Here is a 19,080-nt window from a genome sequence, read left to right on the forward strand (position 1 = left end):
GAAAATATAATTTTTTCTCTGCATATAAAGACTAAATATGTTTTAGATCTATAGATTTATCTATCATATCCATAGAGCAATTGAAATTTCTTCTTTAATATATACTTTTTTATTTTTATATATATAATTAAAAATAAATAAATAATTAAGTAATTATATTTTATCATTTGATCACAATGATTGAATATATTATAATTATATGGATCATCTATCGTATACTCCACAAGGCAATTAAAATTTCTTCTTTAATAAACATTTTTTGAATATATTATGTAATGTTTGTTTATTTTTTATATTTTTTGAAAATAAATAATAACTATTCAAATAATAAATAATAATTAATTAATTAATAAATAATTATTAAGTATATTTTCACTTAGAAGTTGTGTTAATGCATATTTTATGGTTGGATAAGAGAGTTGGTTTTTCCCATCCCATTAAATATTAAAACTTAAGAATTATAATTTATAAATTATAGTTAAGTATAGGAATTTTTAATGAAATTATAATTAACTACAATATATTTTTTCATAAAACCATTAAAATGTATTAATTTAATGTATATACACCTCATTTAGGTCTTATATTTAGTATTGTTATATATTTTTATAATTTATTAAAGTATTTATAGTGTTTCAAAACGTATTTATACGTATCTTAATTTTTCTCCGATACACATACGTATTCAAAACATATATCGATACATCTCTTAAAATTGCCTTTCCAATACACATGGCCTTTCGTCATCTATTTCATAGAACTTACTTTAATCCATGTTTCCTTGACCGTGTAAGAAAAATCCAAAAGAGCTGTGTTGGCTTTGATACAGCTTCTCAGGAATCTTCTATCAAACTTCTTCATTCTGGTCTAAATTAAAAATAAAATAAGATAAAGCTCCAAGTGCTCAACTAAAGTCTAAAGCTGCTTTGGCTTTTATATATGTAGTCTCCTCAATCCTCATCAAAGACCCAAAGCACCTATTTGCTGGAACAGATTTTCCTTCATCTCTTCTTTTGAAGCTTACCACAGAGAAATCCCATCTTCGTTGCTGGCGAGACTGCAACAACGATTCTGATATGATCAACGACAATGATGTCATGAGAGAGGTTCTATCTCGGCTACCCATCAAGTCTCTCCTGAGCTGCAAGTGTGTCTGCAAATGGTGGAACTTCCTCATCTCAGATCCCCTCTTTGCCTGGAACTATGTTAATCGAAACCCTCATCTCTTCGTATCCGGGTTCTTCCTGCAGAAACTTCTGTATCTTCAGCTGTATCCAGACTTGGAGTTTGTTACCCTTGATGGAACGATTGACGCCGCGCCTGAAGCATCTCTGTCTTTCATCAATGATGAAAAGGGTGTCCTCATACAGCATTCCTGCAACGGCCTCTTGTGTTGCAGCAGCTCCCGATGCCACGAGAGCGATCGAGTGTACTACATATGCAAGCCCACCACCAAGCAATACACTGTTCTACCCAGACCAATGGCAACCACAGTTTTCGGAATCAACATAGCATTTGATCCTTCAAAAACCCTTGATTACAAAGTAGTTTGCATCTGCGACTCTGAATTGTCCTCCGACCATCGTCAGATCACCGTCTATGATTCGAGGACCATCTCGTGGAGGCTTTCCGGCAGCCCATTTCTCCAAGTTGAAGGCTTGCTCTACGGCCGTGGGGTGTTCTGGAATGGCTCTCTGCACTGGATTGGTGTGAAGGAGACTTCGCTTCGGTTCGACGCAGAGCAAGAGCTCTTGGTAGAGATGCCTAGCCCTCCTTTGCGTGAAGGGTGGGAGGAGAGGAGGTTGAGATATTTCGGGGAGTCGAGAGGCCATCTGCATCTGATCGAAATCTATGGTCCACGAACCACCCTCTTCGATGTGATGGAGCTGAGGAAGGATTACTCTGGATGGTTTGTGAGGTATCGAGTGAACCTGGGTTCAGTAGCAGCTGCATACCCAAGTATGGTGAGGAGCAATGTTAATCTTTCTCAGCTGCATCGCTTTGTATTCTCTGTTCTGCATCTTGATCGCAGCTCAGAGGAAGGGGATTCATTCTTGGTGCTGCATATACCAGGTAAATTCATCTCATACAATCTGAGAGACATGACATTCGTCGAGCTTCGCAGCTTGTCCACTGGCCTCATGACCATGGATATGGCTCTTGGGTTGGAGTATTCATGGGGTGATGTCCATCAATATGATAACACCCTCTTTTATCTCTAGCTACGCATCATCTACTTGAGAGATTTCTTCTCTTTGATCAACAATTATATTCCTTTAATCTCTCTCTCTGTTTTTTTCCTCATTCTCTGTATGTTATGTAAGGATGTTTATAATTTAAGCTCCATCCTTAATTTTGTTCCTTCTTTGTTTATTCTGATCCGAGTTTAGACTTTACATTTCAGAGGATTCAAATTTGTAGTCCATTAATCTTTAAGGGGCGTTCAGAGAGGAAAATTTGGTCAATGAAATTTTGATTCCTATTAATCATAATTGTATGAGGAAACCCAAAAAAAAAAAAAAAACTTATTCAATAAAAAAGCCCTTTAAATAATTGACTACCTCTGTTGACACTACAAATAGCATTCTTTTTGCATATTAGAAATTCATTTCAGAGCTGTAAAAAGGGTATCTGATTGTCCAAACTCGAATTTGAAGTTCATCCCATTAAAGGCATTCTGAATTCAATCTTTTATAAACCCTTAGATTAAATATGCATCCACCCTAGATATGGCAATTTTCTCTGTGCCCATTGGGTATTGGGATCAGGTTAGGATTGGAGACTGGTTTGGCAGATGGAAGTGAAGTCCCCACACCACCCTAACCTCGAACATATATTAAATATTATTTGTATTATATATATCAAAATATATTTAAAAATTTTTTATTTATTTTAAATATATCTTTTTCTCAAAAAAAACTTTTAAATAAAAAATATGAAAATTTGAGTCCCTAATGGAGAACCTGTCTTCGTCAGGGATAGGGAGTATGGTTCCCACCCTAAACCCGCTCCATTTCGATTCCTAATATATATACTTAAAATTTATATTGTATCTATTAATAAAGTTTGTTCATATTTTATGTTTTTACTAAATTGTCATAGAACCAAACTTTATTAGTAACATAAATATTTTGATCATTTTTAATTTAATTCATTTATGATATTCAATATCTAATTGCAATCTGAATTCGAATTCAAAATTAATAAAAATCTGATTCAAATTTGAATATAATAAACAAACCAATAAAGGAAATGTCAGGATAGGAGCATCCACAACAATCCATGGACTGTCGGACTCTGGTTCAGGATTTCCATCTACTTTCTCACATCACATTCACAGCCCATTCCTCAATTTGGTTTATATGGAAATCAAGGCTGTGTAAATTGTGGGTCAAAATCACCTAAGAGGACAAGAGAAACTTGTTGACTGTCTTCTTAGTTCTTTGAAAGAAATATCAAATATGGATACCTAGTGAGCACCAGCTGAAATTACTATGAAGCATCCTCAGTCATTGGAATATAAAATTGGATTTTCAACTGTCTGTGTGGTCCTTCGATCCCTATGATGTTATGTAAATTTACTGGTCAATCTCCTCAGTCACCTCAATCTAATGGTTATTGGACGGATTGGATGGACCAAAGGGGCATAGTGGATTGGACCAATCCGGTCCAAAATATTTATTTATTAGATTGGATTTGACCTGATCTGTCCGTAAAAAAATTATATTGAATTTGGTTGGATTAAGTCAATACCCGGTTCATTGATATAAGATAAGAATTAGGTGTTAATGAACTGGGTTAGGGTTAAAACCAATCTAAATTAAAATGAATTTGAACAAATTGGACGATCCAAACATTGAATTGGAATGGTCCAAAATAGTTCAAATTATTCATTGGATTGGATTGGACCTGATCCATTTGTAATAGACTTACATTGGGCTGAATCGGGTTGGACCAAATCCAATCCAATTGACACCCTTAATTGGAGGTGATGGTGATGGTGATCTATCATGAGACAGCCCGCATGAAGGAGGACTCTATTTGATCTCTTTTAAGAGAAAGGAAATCAGCAGAACAGGGATCTTAGATGCCTTTATAATTGAGGCTTGAGGCTTAACACGTATGCCTCTTGCATGAGTGAGCCATTGCTAAGCCTTATGCCTCATCTCAAAGTGGCACGTGTGCATCGTATCACACATATTATATAGGGGTGGATTTAAGCCGAGCCAAAGCCGAATAGTTAGTTAATGAACAGGGATCTTAGATGCCTTATAATTGAGGCTTGGGGCTTAAGGCATATGCCTCTTGTGGGAGTGAGCCATTGCTAAACCTTACATCTCATCTCAAAGTGGAACGTGTGCATCGTATCACACATATTATATAGGGGTGCATTCGAGCCGAGCTGAGCCGAATAGTTAATTATTTAAGCTCGGCTCGCCATGGTAATACAAGGCTTGAGTCAAAAACTTGTAAGCTTGAGCTTGACTTGAGAAAAATGTTTTATAAAAATAAAAATATGTATATAATATTTTTATTTGATATTTAAAATTTTAAGATTTATAATAATTAGTTATTATTTATATAAAAATAAAAATATTGTATATATAATAATAATTTATTATTATTATTATTATTATTATTATTATTATTATTATTATTATTATTATTATTATTATTATTATTATTATTATTATGTAGCTATTCGAGCCGGCTAGCAAGCCAAACGAGCCGAGCTTTATTAGGCTTGAGCTCAGCTCGATTAATAAACGAGTCTATAAATTAGGACCAAGTCGAGTCAAGCCGAGCTCAAATAGCTCGTGAAGAGCTCAACTCATGGCCACCCCTAATATTATATTAGTATTGAGGGTCTTGAATACACAAATACTGAGAACTTGGAGGCTTTTGATAGTTTCAAATTGTAGTAGTCATCTGCTGAAGAAAAAAGAACATCTATGAAACTCAGGATAATGCCAGGTCATTAGGCATCAGGAGAAACACCATTATTTGGCAAGACCGTCTATTAAATAAATGTTTTCTTGGTTTGTGTGAAAAAAAAAAGTTGCTTCCAACATCCAATCGTATATTTACTAATACTAAATAAATGTTTAGCACCCACTTTCTCATTTTTCAAGATAAAAAGTATAAAATGTTTATTAAATAAACAATCACATTACTAAACAGCACCTTAATTTTTCATATTATGTACTATATATAGTAGTAGAATATATATAAATTTCTTTTTCTAATTATCTCATGCGATCTAAATGTATAATGGATCCGGCACATGAGAGAAAACTCTGTTTAGTTTCCACCATTGAAAGACTATGGTGGCGGTTGGCAAATATGAACTTTGATCTTTAGAAAGCAAATAAAAAAAAAAGAGAGAGAGAGAATCGATGTATATTGTACAAAGATTTCAGGGTCAACTATGAAACTGGAAAAAAAAGAAGGAATATGTGAGAATCTCTGGATGCACAATTTTGCATGTAACTCAACTGCTCCATGCACCTAATGAGGCACCAAGGTGCTTGACCTTGCCCATTTTAAGTTAATTTTTCATATCATGTGCTATAGTAGTAGAATGTATGGATTCCCTTTTCTAATTAATTATCTCATGCAATATAAATATAATTAATGGCTCTTGCACATGAGAGAAAGCTCATTTAATTCTATCATTGAAGTTAGATCACTATGGTGGCAATTGACAAATATGAAATTTCATCTTTAAAATGCAAAACAAGAAAAAAAAAAATGAAGAATAGTTTTATCTCTAAACCAAGGTTTAAAATATCACAAGGTGATGTGTATTGTATGATACGTTTCAGGGTCAACTATAAAACTGAAAAAAAAAAATATGTGAGAAATTCAGGATACACAATTTTGCATGTGAGTGAACTACTTCAAACACCTAATTAGGCAGTTGGCACCAAGATGTTTGACCTTGCCCATTTTAAGTTAACTTTTCATATCTATATATATACTAAAGTATAAATATGTTACGTCATGGCCTTATACTCCAATGGAGAGCTCTTATCCCCTTTTCATTTTAGCCTTCCTTGCTCCCTCATAAAGCCACTTTATCACTCCCTTATCCCTATCTGATTTTGACATCTTAGCATGCCTGGCCCGTCCCTCTTTCCTCTATGTTTATCCCTTTGGATATCTCTTCCTAAAACTATTCCTAAAATTTCTCTCTACCAAAATCAAATTTATTATAGACAAATGACACCACTATCCCCCACTTTCTCCTAAATTATCTATAATTCCTATTTATCTCCTAAATTATATATAATTCCTAATTATCTCTAATTCCTATTTATCCTATCCCTCACTTTTCATCTATATCTATCAAAAGTAAGTTTAAACTAAAAAAATATAAGAATTATTTAAACATTACAATGGAATTATGTAATAACTTTAAAATATTTATTAAAAACACAAAAAAAATATCATAGAATTAATAATATACATATTATTAATAATTTTACACTTTTACGAAATTCATAACGAAATTATGTACTAACAATAATTTTAGAGTTATTCAATTTAAATATTATTCGAATAATAAAATTAAAACTTAAAAAAATTATTTAAAATTTGCAATAACTAAATATTATAAATAACAAAACATTAAATATAGATAAATATTATATAACAAAATATTTAATATTATGTAATAACTAAAATAAATAAAATTTAAATAATGAAAATTTTTAAATGTTTTAAATTTTATTTAAATAATTAAATAACTAAATATTTTAAATAATGAAATATTTAACATAACTATATTTTAAATAGTTAAAATAACGAAATTATGTAATTAATAGTATAACTTATAATTTTATACATTATGAATTCAATAAATAAGTAATATTAAAATTACCAAATAATGATATTATTTAAATAGATAAATAATATTGTAAATAACTATTTTAAATATTTTAAATATTTTAAATATTAAAAAAATAATAACTAAGTCACATTTTATATATTATTTAAAAACAAATAAAATTGGTTAAATAAAGAAATTAAGTAATAGCCGTAAAAAATTTGTGAAAACACAAAAATAATTATAATAGATTTAGTAATATTTGATAATAATAAGATAAAATATAAACAATTTAAAAAAATTTTAATACTACTGAAATAATGAAAAATAGATTAAATAATTTAGAGGCACTGAACCTTTCAAATAACAAAAATAAGTAGTAACTTTCAAAAATATTTTAATAGATAATAAAAAATAATAATAATTGCAATTATTGATGTACTAATAATAAAAGCATTACTTCACTTATATCAATTAATAATTCTAGAAAATAAATTCCAGAAAATTGGTATTTATAAATAATAATTTAAAATATTAATCTATATTTGTTATATATTTATATATACTAAAATTTATATTTATTGTATTTTTAGTAATTATTTATTTTATTTTTGTGATAAATATATTTTCAATATTTATGTATAAATCTTTTTTCTTTGTTATTTAATAAAAAAAATCCATTTATTATTGGAGATTAAACTATTGTTATTTATTAGAAATTAAACTATTAGTTTAACTAAAATTAAGAGTGATCGCGGGTTGGTTCGGTTTAGTTGTAGGTTATTTGGCGAACCAAATTGACCTTGCTGGGTTGGGGAGTTGGTCACCTGAAACCACCCAACCAACTTGGGTTATATTGGTTTGGGTCAATTTTCAGTTTGGTTGGTTGGTTCAAAGGAAACTTAAAAAAAAAATTAAAAATTATAGTGGTATTAATAAAAAATAAAATTTATAATATAAAATATTTTTGACTAAGGAATATGGCAATTTTCCCACTTTTCCATATATATATATATATATATATATAACATACATACATGCATACATACATACATTGAAACCTACCAGAAATACTAAAAAATTGACCAACTTGAGTTGAGTTGGGTCGTGTAAGTCGGTTTCACCAGTTTGATGAACAACCTAGCTGAAATTAATTATTGTTATTTTTGCATTGTAAAAAAATTATTCAAAGTACTATATAAAATATAACTAATTATTAATTATTTAAAAGGTTAAAATATAAAACAATTATCTAGTCTATGTGCATTCTTTTATTGTTTAGCTTCCGTTTGACAAAGCCCATGCATTGCAAGAGTCCCTCCTAGGTGAAAATTGAGTTGGTTGTGTCGGGTTAAGGGTCAATCCAATCCCAAGTCTCAAACCTCAAGCTCAAGCTTGGTCCAATTCAAGGTTAAGCCTAAGTTTACCAACCTAGACCCAACTCAACCTTAACTAAGCATATCAAGCTTAGGGATGGCAATTTCTACCCCCTACCCGGTGTATCCACCCCTACCCACCATGATAGGGTGGGTTTTTTCATTTGAGGGATGGAATTTGGGATTCTTCAACTCGTATGTTATGGGTAGGGTATAGTATTAGGCTAAACTCGAACCTTCAACCTGCATATTATTGGAAAGCATATAAACTTTATGTACTAGGTGTTGAATTTAATAATATTTTGAATTATATGTAAAGAATAATTGATAGTTTATGTGTTATTTTACATCTTAATCAAATAATTGAAAATTTTGTTGTTTATTTTACTTATTTATTGCTTTTATATAATAAGAAATAATAGGAAATTAAATGTGGGTTTTAAACCCAACCCACTCCTACCCTTGAATACGAGGAGGGTTTTGCATTTTTAATGTGTAGGGAGGGTTTGGATTTCAAAACCCAACCCACTAGGCAGGTAGAGTCTAGAATTTACAAAGCCCTCCTAGAACCCACTTTGTTGGCATCCTTGCTCAGGCTAGGCTTGGGCTTGGGCGTATTGAGCTTTGTATTTCTGATTGTTGTAAGAGAGGGAAGTACCATGGAAATCGGGATACGAGATATGCATGGAAATCGTATTGTATCTTTGAAAAACAAATATGGGATATGAATGGAAATTGGGCGTCTCGTCTTTTTTCATGCATATCTGACCGTATCGGGGGTGTACCGGGGCATATTGGGGGTGTATCGAGGCGTATTAATAGCGTATCGACAAAAAAGATACGACCAAAAACTGAAAAAAAAAGGGGGAAAGCAAGCTTCTTTTCCCTAAAATAAGCATTTTTTCACCCCAAATGACTCTAAAACTCCAAACCTCATTCCTAGAATGCTAGATTTGCAAAAAAATTGCAAGAAACAAGTGTGAATTGTTAATTTTTTTGAAGATTTTTCAATTTTTGAAAAAATAAGGCAAAAATAGGTAAGTTTTTTCAAATTTTTATAATATCTTGTGATTTCTTTTTTTCTTGAATGTTTAAATTTATGTTGATCTACATTCTTACATTCAAAATCACAATTTTTTTTTTTTTGTGTTATCAGTAGATTTATGGAAATTTCATGAAGATATTTGGGAAAAATATAAATTAACAAAAAATATGAAAATGTAATTTTTTCTCTGCCTATAAAGACTAAATATGTTTTAAATCTATGGATTTTATCTATCATATACATAAAGGAATTGAAATTTTGTCTTTAATATTTTTTTTTATATTTTTAGAATTAAAAAATAAATAATAATTAATTATAATTTATCATTTGATCACAACAATTGAATATATTATAATTCTATGGATGGTCTATTGTATCCACAGACTAATTGAAATTTCTTCTTTAATAAATATTTTTTTATTTTTAGAATTAAAAAATAAATAAATAAATAATTATATTTTATCATTTGATCACAATGATTGAATATATTATAATTCTATGGATGATCTATCATATCCACAAAACAATTGAAATTTCTTCTTTAATAACTATTTTTTGAATATATTATATAATATTTATTTATTTTTGATAATTTTTAGAAATAAATAATAAATAATTATTATTTAAACAATAAATAATTATTAATTATTTTTTCACTTAGAAGTTGTGCCAATGCATGTTTTATGGTATAGGAGAGTTGGGATTTTCCCATCCCATAAAACATTAAAACGTAAGAATTATAATTTATAAATTATAGTTAAGCATTGGGTTTTTAATGAAATTATAATTAACTACAATATATTTTTTCATAAAACCATTAAAACATAATAAATGTATATACACCTCATTGAGGTCTTATATTTAGTGTTATTGATGTGTTTTTATGATTTATTAAAGTATTTATAGTGCTTCTAAGTGTATCTATGCATATCTTAGTTTTTCTCCGATATGCATGTGTATCCCGATATGTCTCTTAAAAGTGGTTTTCCGATACATTTGGGGTTTCCAATACTTTGAACCTTGATGAGGGTATTTCCAGAATTCGACAATTCCATCATGAATGTGAGCACAGTTTTGTGAGCACCGAAGCCGATTTTAGTTTCTTCATCTTCTTCATTGAAAAAGGAGCTATACCCTTCTTTTACCTTCCTTTTTTTTGGTGGTGCAAACATGGTACTCAAAACTTGAATAATTTAAATTGAACAAATTCCACCCTTTCACAAATGTTTAACCCCAGCCCGCCCAAGTTGCAGGATTGCAGCTCTACTTTGTTCCTTCATTAATTCTTTCTTAAGCAAAATAGTGGCGCTCTTCTTGAGCAAAAAATGTAATCATATGAAATTTGCTTTCCTGCTTTTTTGGATCTCTGAATGTGAAGTTATTGTTTGGGTATCTGAATGCTGCAACCCTGCAATCGAAATGGCTATTTTACATTACCAAGTAATAATAAATTATTATTTAAGAAAGATAATTACATGAATTAATAAAATAAGTAATTAATTATATAATTGACAGCATTCGATGATTCAGCAGTAAGCGATTTCTTTAGAAGCATTACCGAATGCTCTTATCTCCGAGTGAAAATTTCCTTTTCAACATTCAGTGGCACACGCGCAATCAAGTGGTTCCTAATGCACGCTGAGTTTGAGAATTAGTAAAAGAAAGGCCTATCCTCTTCTTCAAGTAAGAGAGGTTTTGTAGATTGTTCATGTAATTCTTCTCGAGTTTCATCTTTCACCTAAAATGATTAATGATCCTTAGTCACAAACTCGTGCACAAACATGATTCAATAGCAACAAAACTAACTAATCTGGTCAGTAAGAATAAACATTCGTTAAATTTTAGAACCTCAGTTTGGAATTTAGATGCTAGATCTGGATATGAACACATTTTGAAGTTCCTATCTATACTGTTGGAATCATGTTTTCAAGTTTAGAGGTCAAAGTACAAAAGAATTCAAAATTTTATCTTCTTTCAGAACTGGTTTGCATATTACAGGTTCTTCAACGTCTTGACACAATCATCAAGGTTGTATTCAGTACCATTGTTGTTTCTACCTGAGACCTTTTCGGTTGATCATTGATGTTTATTGCTAAACAGCCAAATTGACACTTCAGGTAGAAACAACAATGGTACCAAACACAACCCAAAGGAAACATTTAATACTTTCATTCCCATGTGTATTGACTAGAATCCTGCAGCCGCATGGATGCACAGACCAATTATGATGCTTCAATGGCACCTTGGACTCCTTAAGTTTGATCAGCAGATCCAATCACAAAAATAACTATCATCATCAATTGTCTGTTGCTTAAATAAATCCAGCAGAAACCACAAAAATTATATGCAATAAAGAGTTGAAATTTTAATTCCATTGTTTTGCTTCCCAGTTTAATGATACAGTATTGAGATCCCTCTCCATAAATATTAATACATTGCTTTGTACTCTGTACACAGGTTCAAATTAAAAGATAAGGAAAACTTAAGAATAAACAAATTACAGATTATTGTTTCCCTTGAATTCAACTACCTCTATAAAGAATTCAACAAAAATGAATTTACAGTTGAGAATAGAGGAGTATATAACCTGTTACAAGTATGAAACTAAAGAAATAATAAGACATTCTAGGTGGTTGGTCAAGTTTAAGCATCTTTGCAACAAGTCAGCACACAGTCCTCCAGGAAGTTGGTAAGCTGAGAAGTATATAGATTTGGGTCATTTCTGAAGTGGTCAACATGGGGTGTGGAGATAAAGTTGCAGGCCCGGACCTCATGCCCTGCCTTTCGCTGCTCCTCTATAAAAGACTCCACAGATTCTACTGGAATGACCCTATCTGCAGAGCTGTAGATGTATAACTGTGGACAAGATGGTTGTTGTGATGATAGAAGATCCATCACATCAGAGAGCCTCCTGTAATTCAACAAAATGAGAGACAATCAAATGCAAACGAAGATAATGTTGCAAATCAAGCAACAAGAGCATGATTTATTTATGGATTTTGTAAGCTATTTTTTTAAATGCTGGAGAAGAGAATTATTTGTTAAGAGCTATGATTTATTCACTTGAAAGATGCAGATAACAGCTATTTTCCAGGATTTTATAAACCCAGGTAAACACCCTTCTAGTCACTAGAGCAGTTTAATCTATATTTCAAGCAAAGGGAATTGTCTGTAATTCTGTATTGGTAATAATAGGTTCCGATAAAAGCACAGCTACGCAACATGACTATTCTTAGACAGGAACAGGAATGTATGGTTCGGTGTGCTTTATATAGTCAACTACCAATATCATAAAAGTGGGTTAACCAATCAGGTGGTATTCATCAAATTCACCTGGGGGAGGGGGTTGATTGATCAAAGCTCTTCCGGTATCATCACAGATTTGCCAAAATAAAACTACCTCATGATGAAATCAGCTTCAGTGCTCACACTGTTCGCACAGTCCCTTGCAGCCTTGCATTGGGAATATCTCTATGAAAAAAACATACAAGTACGGAGATATTCCCAATGCACGGTGTAAAAGGCTGTGCAAACAGTGTGAGCACGAAAGCCAATATTCCTCGTGGTTATATTTCAACATGTTTTACATGCAAATCATGGAAAGCGATTTTCCAAAGAAAATATAGTAAATATCTGTATGTTACAAGTTGGACATATGAAGTGGAAGTGGAACAGTTGAGTTATGATTAAACCTAAAAACCAGTGATAATTAGGAAAAGGCACTTAACCTGTTAACTGTTGGAAGATTAAGAACCACTTTAAAGAACTTCTCCAAAACGGTCAGCAAAGCTGTTTCAGTTGCAGCAGGTTTGGTTTCAATAGAAGTTTTTGTGTCAACTAAGGCCTCTGCACCAGATTCTTTTGATCTACTTAATCCTCTTGTTGCAATGCTCTGCTTTTTCAAAAATGCAGCAGAGAAACCTGAAGCCCAGACCTAGAAAAAGAAATCAGAAAGGATGACATGTTTTTAGTATATTTTACTGACCAAAATAGAAAGAATGACAACCCATCCAATAATACTTGTAAGTCAAAACTATTCCAGAAGACACATGGATTACGGAGTGTTGTGCACATTGCATAAAACTGTATTCTACTTAAGAAAATTTACCCAGACAAATTTCCATAACATCACACTCCCATAGAAATTCAAAAAAGGAATAACCAGAAAAGGCATAAAAGGCTATACAGACTGGGTGGGGTATCACCCAGGAATCTCCTAAACTATCCAGTAAATTAATTCTGGGTGTGTAATACCTTGTGCTTACAACTCTCAACCAATGCTTCAAAAGACAAAGATGCGAAATACAAGCCTCAAGGGCTCAGGCATAAGAATCAAGAGACTTCACTTGTTAACTCATTGGAAGCATGGATTAAAATGAGAGTTTTGGATAAGTTCATAATAATAAGAGATACAGTTTTACAAAGAGATACATAAACCATTGAACCTTCAAATAAGAAATACTAAAAATTAGACACAGAAAGTGCCTAATTAAGTTATAATTCTTCATTTATTTGCAAATTGAAAGGCAATAACATCTCATCATCTTTTATATCAAAATATCATAGAAGTTATAGAATCAAGTTGAACAGACAGTAACAAAAATGTTATAGTTATTTATTTGTGAAGAAAAACTTTCATCACCCATTAGAGTTATTAATGTAAAATAAAATATCAAAGAATTTTAGATATAGATGCATTAAATATAATGAATAAACTGTTTGTCTCAATAGAGAGAAAATATGCAATTTAAAAAGTAAAAAGTTGTATAGGAAGTTTGGCCTCGTGATACCCCATTTCAATGAATGTATGACATGCATGCCCCTAAAAGAGAGTATATGCCTTGCACTTTGATCCTAAGCACCAAAACAATTTTTTTCCCTTTTTTTATCAGCTAAGCATCAAAGAAACAATCATATCTGAGGAGCATAAAATTCTTTGTGAGCATTTACAGGATATCATCATCAATCATCCAAACCTTATTCAAAATTCATGGGCTGGCTAATCCTGTTTTGCCATTTCTTTCTGTTTAATGCCATATCCATTGTGAAAAGAGGAGCATTTACAGGATACTGGAGAAAAAAATCCACACACAAACCAAATCTAAAGATAGTACCTGAAAAAAGCAAATGTCTAAATCATCATGCTAAAAATAAATCTCATGGAGCCTAAATTTCCTTTACCTGTGGATCAGGGGCTGCAACAGGAGCTGAATCGACAACACAACCCCTAATCCTTCCCATCAGGGCTGGATCTTGCTTCTGAAACTTCTCAAGAACAACTCCATACCTAAATTACATACAACAGAAAACATCAAATTAAAAAGTTTAAATTAAAACAAAGAAAGTTAAACAGAGGTTCCATGTTAGTGTAAGAATGTGTATATGCGTGTGTTATGAGAGAGAGAGGCTAACGTTAACCATCCGGTATTGCTAAAAGTGTGGAAAACCAGGTTCTTCCCATGCTCTTCTTCTAACCAATCAGCCAGATGGTTCACAAGCAATTCAATGTCCTGTTCAACTTTCCCACCAGCCTGATAACTGAGGATCTCAGCCATGGGAAAAGTGAAGGTAATTGCATGGAATCCTCTTGAAGTATACCAATCTGCATATCTCTTCAGATGCTTCTGCTTTGCTCCCAACCATCCAAGCAAAACCACCACTGTCCTAGACTTTGAAGATGAACAATCTGAATCCCGCAAATCATATGATTCTGGTAAATGCCATCTGTACAGAACCTCAGGAGGCAATGAAGGGGTAAAATGTTTAAATTTAATTGGTTTGGGGGCTTTTGCCAATTTTGCAGAATGATAAAGCGCAAGAAGGGCAGGAGCAGAAGAAACAGAAAAAGAGTGTGAATTGGACAGAAGATCCCATGTACTAGAATGACATGAATGAAGCAGTGGATGATTAATGTTAGGTAGGGGAATCTGGACCTTCGTTGCAAATGACAAGTTTGTAAGTTTAGAAACAGAAAGGTTAGATATCCATGGTGCCGATTCCTTTACTGAATTTGGAGATTTGGTATTAGATAATTCTGTAAATAAAGTAGGATCTGATGATCTAGGAGGCCGTAATTTGTCAGAGATGTCTGCAGAGACGGAAGCTATGGCAGCAGCAGCAACTGCCACTAGAGGTCGCTGAAGGAGTCCAGAGAAGGAACCCATATCGTTAACAATCAAATTGTCTTGCACCAATATCCAATAGCCTTCATTAGAGAAAAGATAAGTTTGCAATTGGTTAACTGCAACGTAGGTCGCACCAGATGCGTCAATAACTCAATGACCCACCAACCCAAAAAGAACTTCAATCTGAATAACCTGCTAGAACCAAACAAGTGCAAACGAGATTGTTGAGAATTTTGAAATTCAACCGAACAACAAGAAGAAAAATACTTAAGGGTACAAAGATCGTTAAAAGGGACCTTATCAATTGAACTAGCCTGAGTAAGGAAGCAAACGACTAATTCAAAACGCGGCTAATACAGGTCAAACAGTTGTCATGATTGAATGGACAGCAAAAATCCCACGTTTTTTTACATCTACAAATAATCAGAGGAATAAAATAAAAAGCTTTTGCTGAACACATCATCTATTGCCATCCAGATTCTACACCAAAACTTCCATCAAGATTTCACGCCCGAAAGAAATTAGCGAAGGAAACTTCCAAAAAAGCATGAACTAAGCAAACATATCTATCATAGTCAAACAAAAAAACGGAATTCAAAAACAACGTTATTTATAAAAAAAACGTTGTCTTTTAGCTTACCAGCTAAGCTGACGATGCAGTGATGATAAAGAGAGAGGGATCGCTTCTGTTTCGTAGTTGCTTCAAGATAAACGGGCTGTCATGAAGTATGACAGCCCGTTATCTCTTATAGTGTGGACACACGAGGCAGAAGGCGCCCTTCCTTCCTCTCCCCCTCCCCCTCCCAGAGTTCCTGCCGTGACAAACAAAAATAAAATAAATATTATAAGAAATTTGACGACAAAAAGTCAGAAATTTAACCACTTAACATTAACAGTTAACAGAACAGTTGAGATGTCAAAAGCGCTAATAATTTGCTCGATTGGTTCGGTAATTAAGGGTAAATTTGTCATTTTAGGAATACGTGTCTCCAAAAAAAAAGGCAGTACAAGTTCCCAACCGCTAAAGCAAAGAGTCAAAAGACTCCCCAAATCGATAGGAGCCATTAAATCGCAACTGAATATAAAATAATATAAAATGACGATTGTACCCTTATTCCTCTTTCGACACGGATAGTCGGAGACAACGAGGAATACGCTTTGATAACATCGAATCTCTCTCACTCCCGCGACTTTCTAGAAGAGAGAGAGAGAGAGAGAGAGAGAGAATCGTGATGAGAACTTGTTTACCCTTCATAACCAGAACCAGTTCTCAGGACGATTTCCGATTCCGTGAATAAGTATGGGAAATTTTGAGAAATTACGAATTCCTGCCAATTGAAACCCTAGAAAAGCAGAAACACGCCTAAATTTCTTTTCTCTTGCTTCTGGAAAAAGAAACCGATATCGAACAGGTTTCCTTTTATGCTCATCACGTTTCAATACCAAAATTAAATCATAAAAAATCTGGGAAGGAAATTAAAAATGCAGAAACGGAATTGCAACCACAGGTATCCATTGTCCCAAGTCCCAACCAAAAATATCTCAGCATTTCCTTTCAGAACCCAAACCAAGCGAGAATTGCCGAAGAGAGAGAGAGAGAGAGAGGAAACAAAAAGGCGATTGAACCCCAAACCAGGCAGGGGGAAAAAAGAATTTTACCAAACGAATGGTTTGGATGAAAGAAAATCTGAGGAACAAAGATAAAAGCAAAACAAATCTGACCTTCAAATTCTGAACATGGAAGCGGAGGCTGCCATGGGAAACCGGAACTTTGGTTTTGATCGGGGCAGAGAGAAAGGAAATTAGGGTCTCCTCTTCTCCTAAACAGCCTGGTCCAGACTCTTTTATAGATTTTGGAATTCGAAGCAGGAGGTCGTCCTCTTCCCCCAAACTCGCGCGCCCCGTTTCCGTTATGAAACTTGTGATGGAAAAAATTCTCGATTAGTACTTTGTATTTTGGGTTTAGTGTTATTTGGTCCTTAACTTGAAAAGACATAAATACTCTTTAAGTATCATCTGATTCCTAATCAATTGATTAATTGAGTTATCTCATAATTGAACTGGATACCCAGATCAAATGCCTAGGCAATACAAATCACGCAATCCATGGACTAAGTCAATTCTCTCTCTCTCTCTCCATTTATTCAATGGCAATCTATGAGTCTCCCTCTATACACATTGTTCAGCCATGTCCATGGCATATCCAATTAACATATCTCATAACCCATGGAGATAGAGATGCTTGGTGCTTTTTAGTCCATAGCATATCTAAGTAACATAGCTCATAATATATCTAGGTAAAGGTAACATAGCTCATATCTAAGTAATATATGGCATATCTAATTAAAATAGCTCATAACATATCTAAATAACATGGCATATCTAAAGAAAAATAATGGTTTTGCTTCAACCAGATATCTATAGTCCATGCTTTTTAATCATTGTTTTCAAAGACCAAAGCATGAAGCAAGGGAATAGGACCTCCATATGGTAGAGGTTTAGGTTTGACCATCTCTCTCTTTCTCTCTCTCTTGGTATGTACAACCCTGAATTTAAGTGTAGTATTCAACAATACATCATCTTATAATTCAAGTTCGTAATCATCCTACAACTGAACCATCTAATTCTATTGATTTAAAATTGCATAACCAACACAAATATCTTAATACATACATCTGACCTTAGGCTTTAGTTCTCATACATATACAAACAAAAGAAGCCAACAATAGATACAATGCTTTAGACTGGCATGGTCTTCAACTCTTCATCCCTTTGATGAGTATTTATTAGGAAGACTCCAATGACTTCAAACGACAATCTAGATCAGCTACTAACTTTTCAACATAGTTCATTGATGAACTGTCTTCATCAGATTAATTTGAGGGATTCAGCCATTAAACAAATTTGTATGGTGGAGGTATGCTCCCCTGTGTATAAGCAAATTCAATGAAAGTTAGCACAAATGCTTACAGGATTACTGGGAGAGCTGTAAAACATATCCTACTTGGATAGTAACATGTTTTAAAAACCTGAATCACACGTCTCTTCCCACATTACAAGGCCAAACCTCATTATAAAACCATGAACTAAAGTTCACGAAACAAAACTATAAAATAAAATAAAATAAAAATTGTGAAGGATTTTTAGTACTGATTTTTTTCATCGGGCTCTAGAATCACTTGATCAATCTTGAATTTATTGCTTGTTCAATCTTCAATTTATCATTCGTTCAATTGTTCAAAATCTCCTTCATTTGCTTGTTCAATCTAGAAAGAAAAATGGGAAAGAACCCTAACTTTCCCAAAGATTTAGCATTTGAATAAAAGGGTAAAATCATCTCGAAAATATCACAAAGGGTAGTTTTGACATTTTAAAAAATTTTAAATTGCACACGTGGTTACGTGATTCAGATTTTGAATTTTGAGTACTGAAATGAGATTAAGCAAATATGCAATTTTCCCTTTTAACTTTCTTTGGTTATATTTACAAAGTGTGTGGATTTAACATTAAATCATCCCACCTGCACGGTAAAGTTAAGAATTTTGAGGTGGGCTGAACAGGTTTGGTATTTGACCATTTGTTATTGTCGACCCAAAGCAATTTAATTATTTTACTTTTGCCATTATCTCTATTGGTGGGGTTAAGAAGCAAAAGTGCTGGTTTGCTACGTTAGTTGCCCAAATAGCTCAAAAGGAAAAGTTTTTT

The 19,080-nt window shown here is 32.8% G+C and overlaps 2 protein-coding genes across 3 annotated transcripts; one reads left to right on the forward strand and one right to left on the reverse strand.

The window, feature by feature from the left end:
• The first annotated feature begins 875 nt into the window (after positions 1-875).
• Positions 876-2,361, forward strand: LOC148864126 (F-box protein At5g07610-like). The gene has a single exon (XM_088975604.1). It carries the CDS (start codon positions 1,077-1,079, stop codon positions 2,220-2,222), a length of 1,146 nt encoding a protein of 381 aa, XP_088831730.1. The 5' UTR covers positions 876-1,076; the 3' UTR covers positions 2,223-2,361.
• Positions 2,362-11,590: 9,229 nt separating this feature from the next.
• Positions 11,591-17,314, reverse strand: LOC148864127 (uncharacterized). Of its 2 annotated transcripts, none has more exons than XM_088976106.1 (6): positions 17,098-17,314; positions 16,016-16,187; positions 14,663-15,567; positions 14,432-14,537; positions 12,979-13,184; positions 11,591-12,161 (listed from the first exon to the last, which is right to left on the reverse strand). In XM_088976106.1, the coding sequence occupies exons 3-6, from the start codon at positions 15,412-15,414 to the stop codon at positions 11,894-11,896; spliced, it is 1,332 nt and encodes a 443-aa protein (XP_088832232.1). In that variant the 5' UTR covers positions 15,415-15,567; positions 16,016-16,187; positions 17,098-17,314; the 3' UTR covers positions 11,591-11,893. The 2 variants fall into 2 exon arrangements, with proteins under 2 accessions (XP_088832232.1, XP_088832233.1); XM_088976107.1 differs by having other exon boundaries at positions 14,663-15,570; positions 17,098-17,264.
• Positions 17,315-19,080: the final 1,766 nt, after the last annotated feature.

This window comes from Nelumbo lutea, chromosome 3 (assembly GCF_056320005.1).
Source record: "Nelumbo lutea isolate HS-2025 chromosome 3, American lotus-T2T, whole genome shotgun sequence".
Classification (NCBI taxonomy): Eukaryota; Viridiplantae; Streptophyta; class Magnoliopsida; order Proteales; family Nelumbonaceae; genus Nelumbo; species Nelumbo lutea.

Coding starts and splice junctions, on each gene's coding strand:
- LOC148864126 (XM_088975604.1), top strand. CDS start 1,077: ATGATCAACGACAATGATGTCATGAGAGAGGTTCTATCTCGGCTACCC.
- LOC148864127 (XM_088976106.1), bottom strand. CDS start 15,414: ATGGGTTCCTTCTCTGGACTCCTTCAGCGACCTCTAGTGGCAGTTGCT. Junction 13,185..14,431: donor TTGCAGCCCCTGATCCACAG/GTAAAGGAAATT, acceptor TTCTTTTTCTAG/GTCTGGGCTTCAGGTTTCTC. Junction 12,162..12,978: donor AATCTTCCAACAGTTAACAG/GTTAAGTGCCTT, acceptor GTTGAATTACAG/GAGGCTCTCTGATGTGATGG.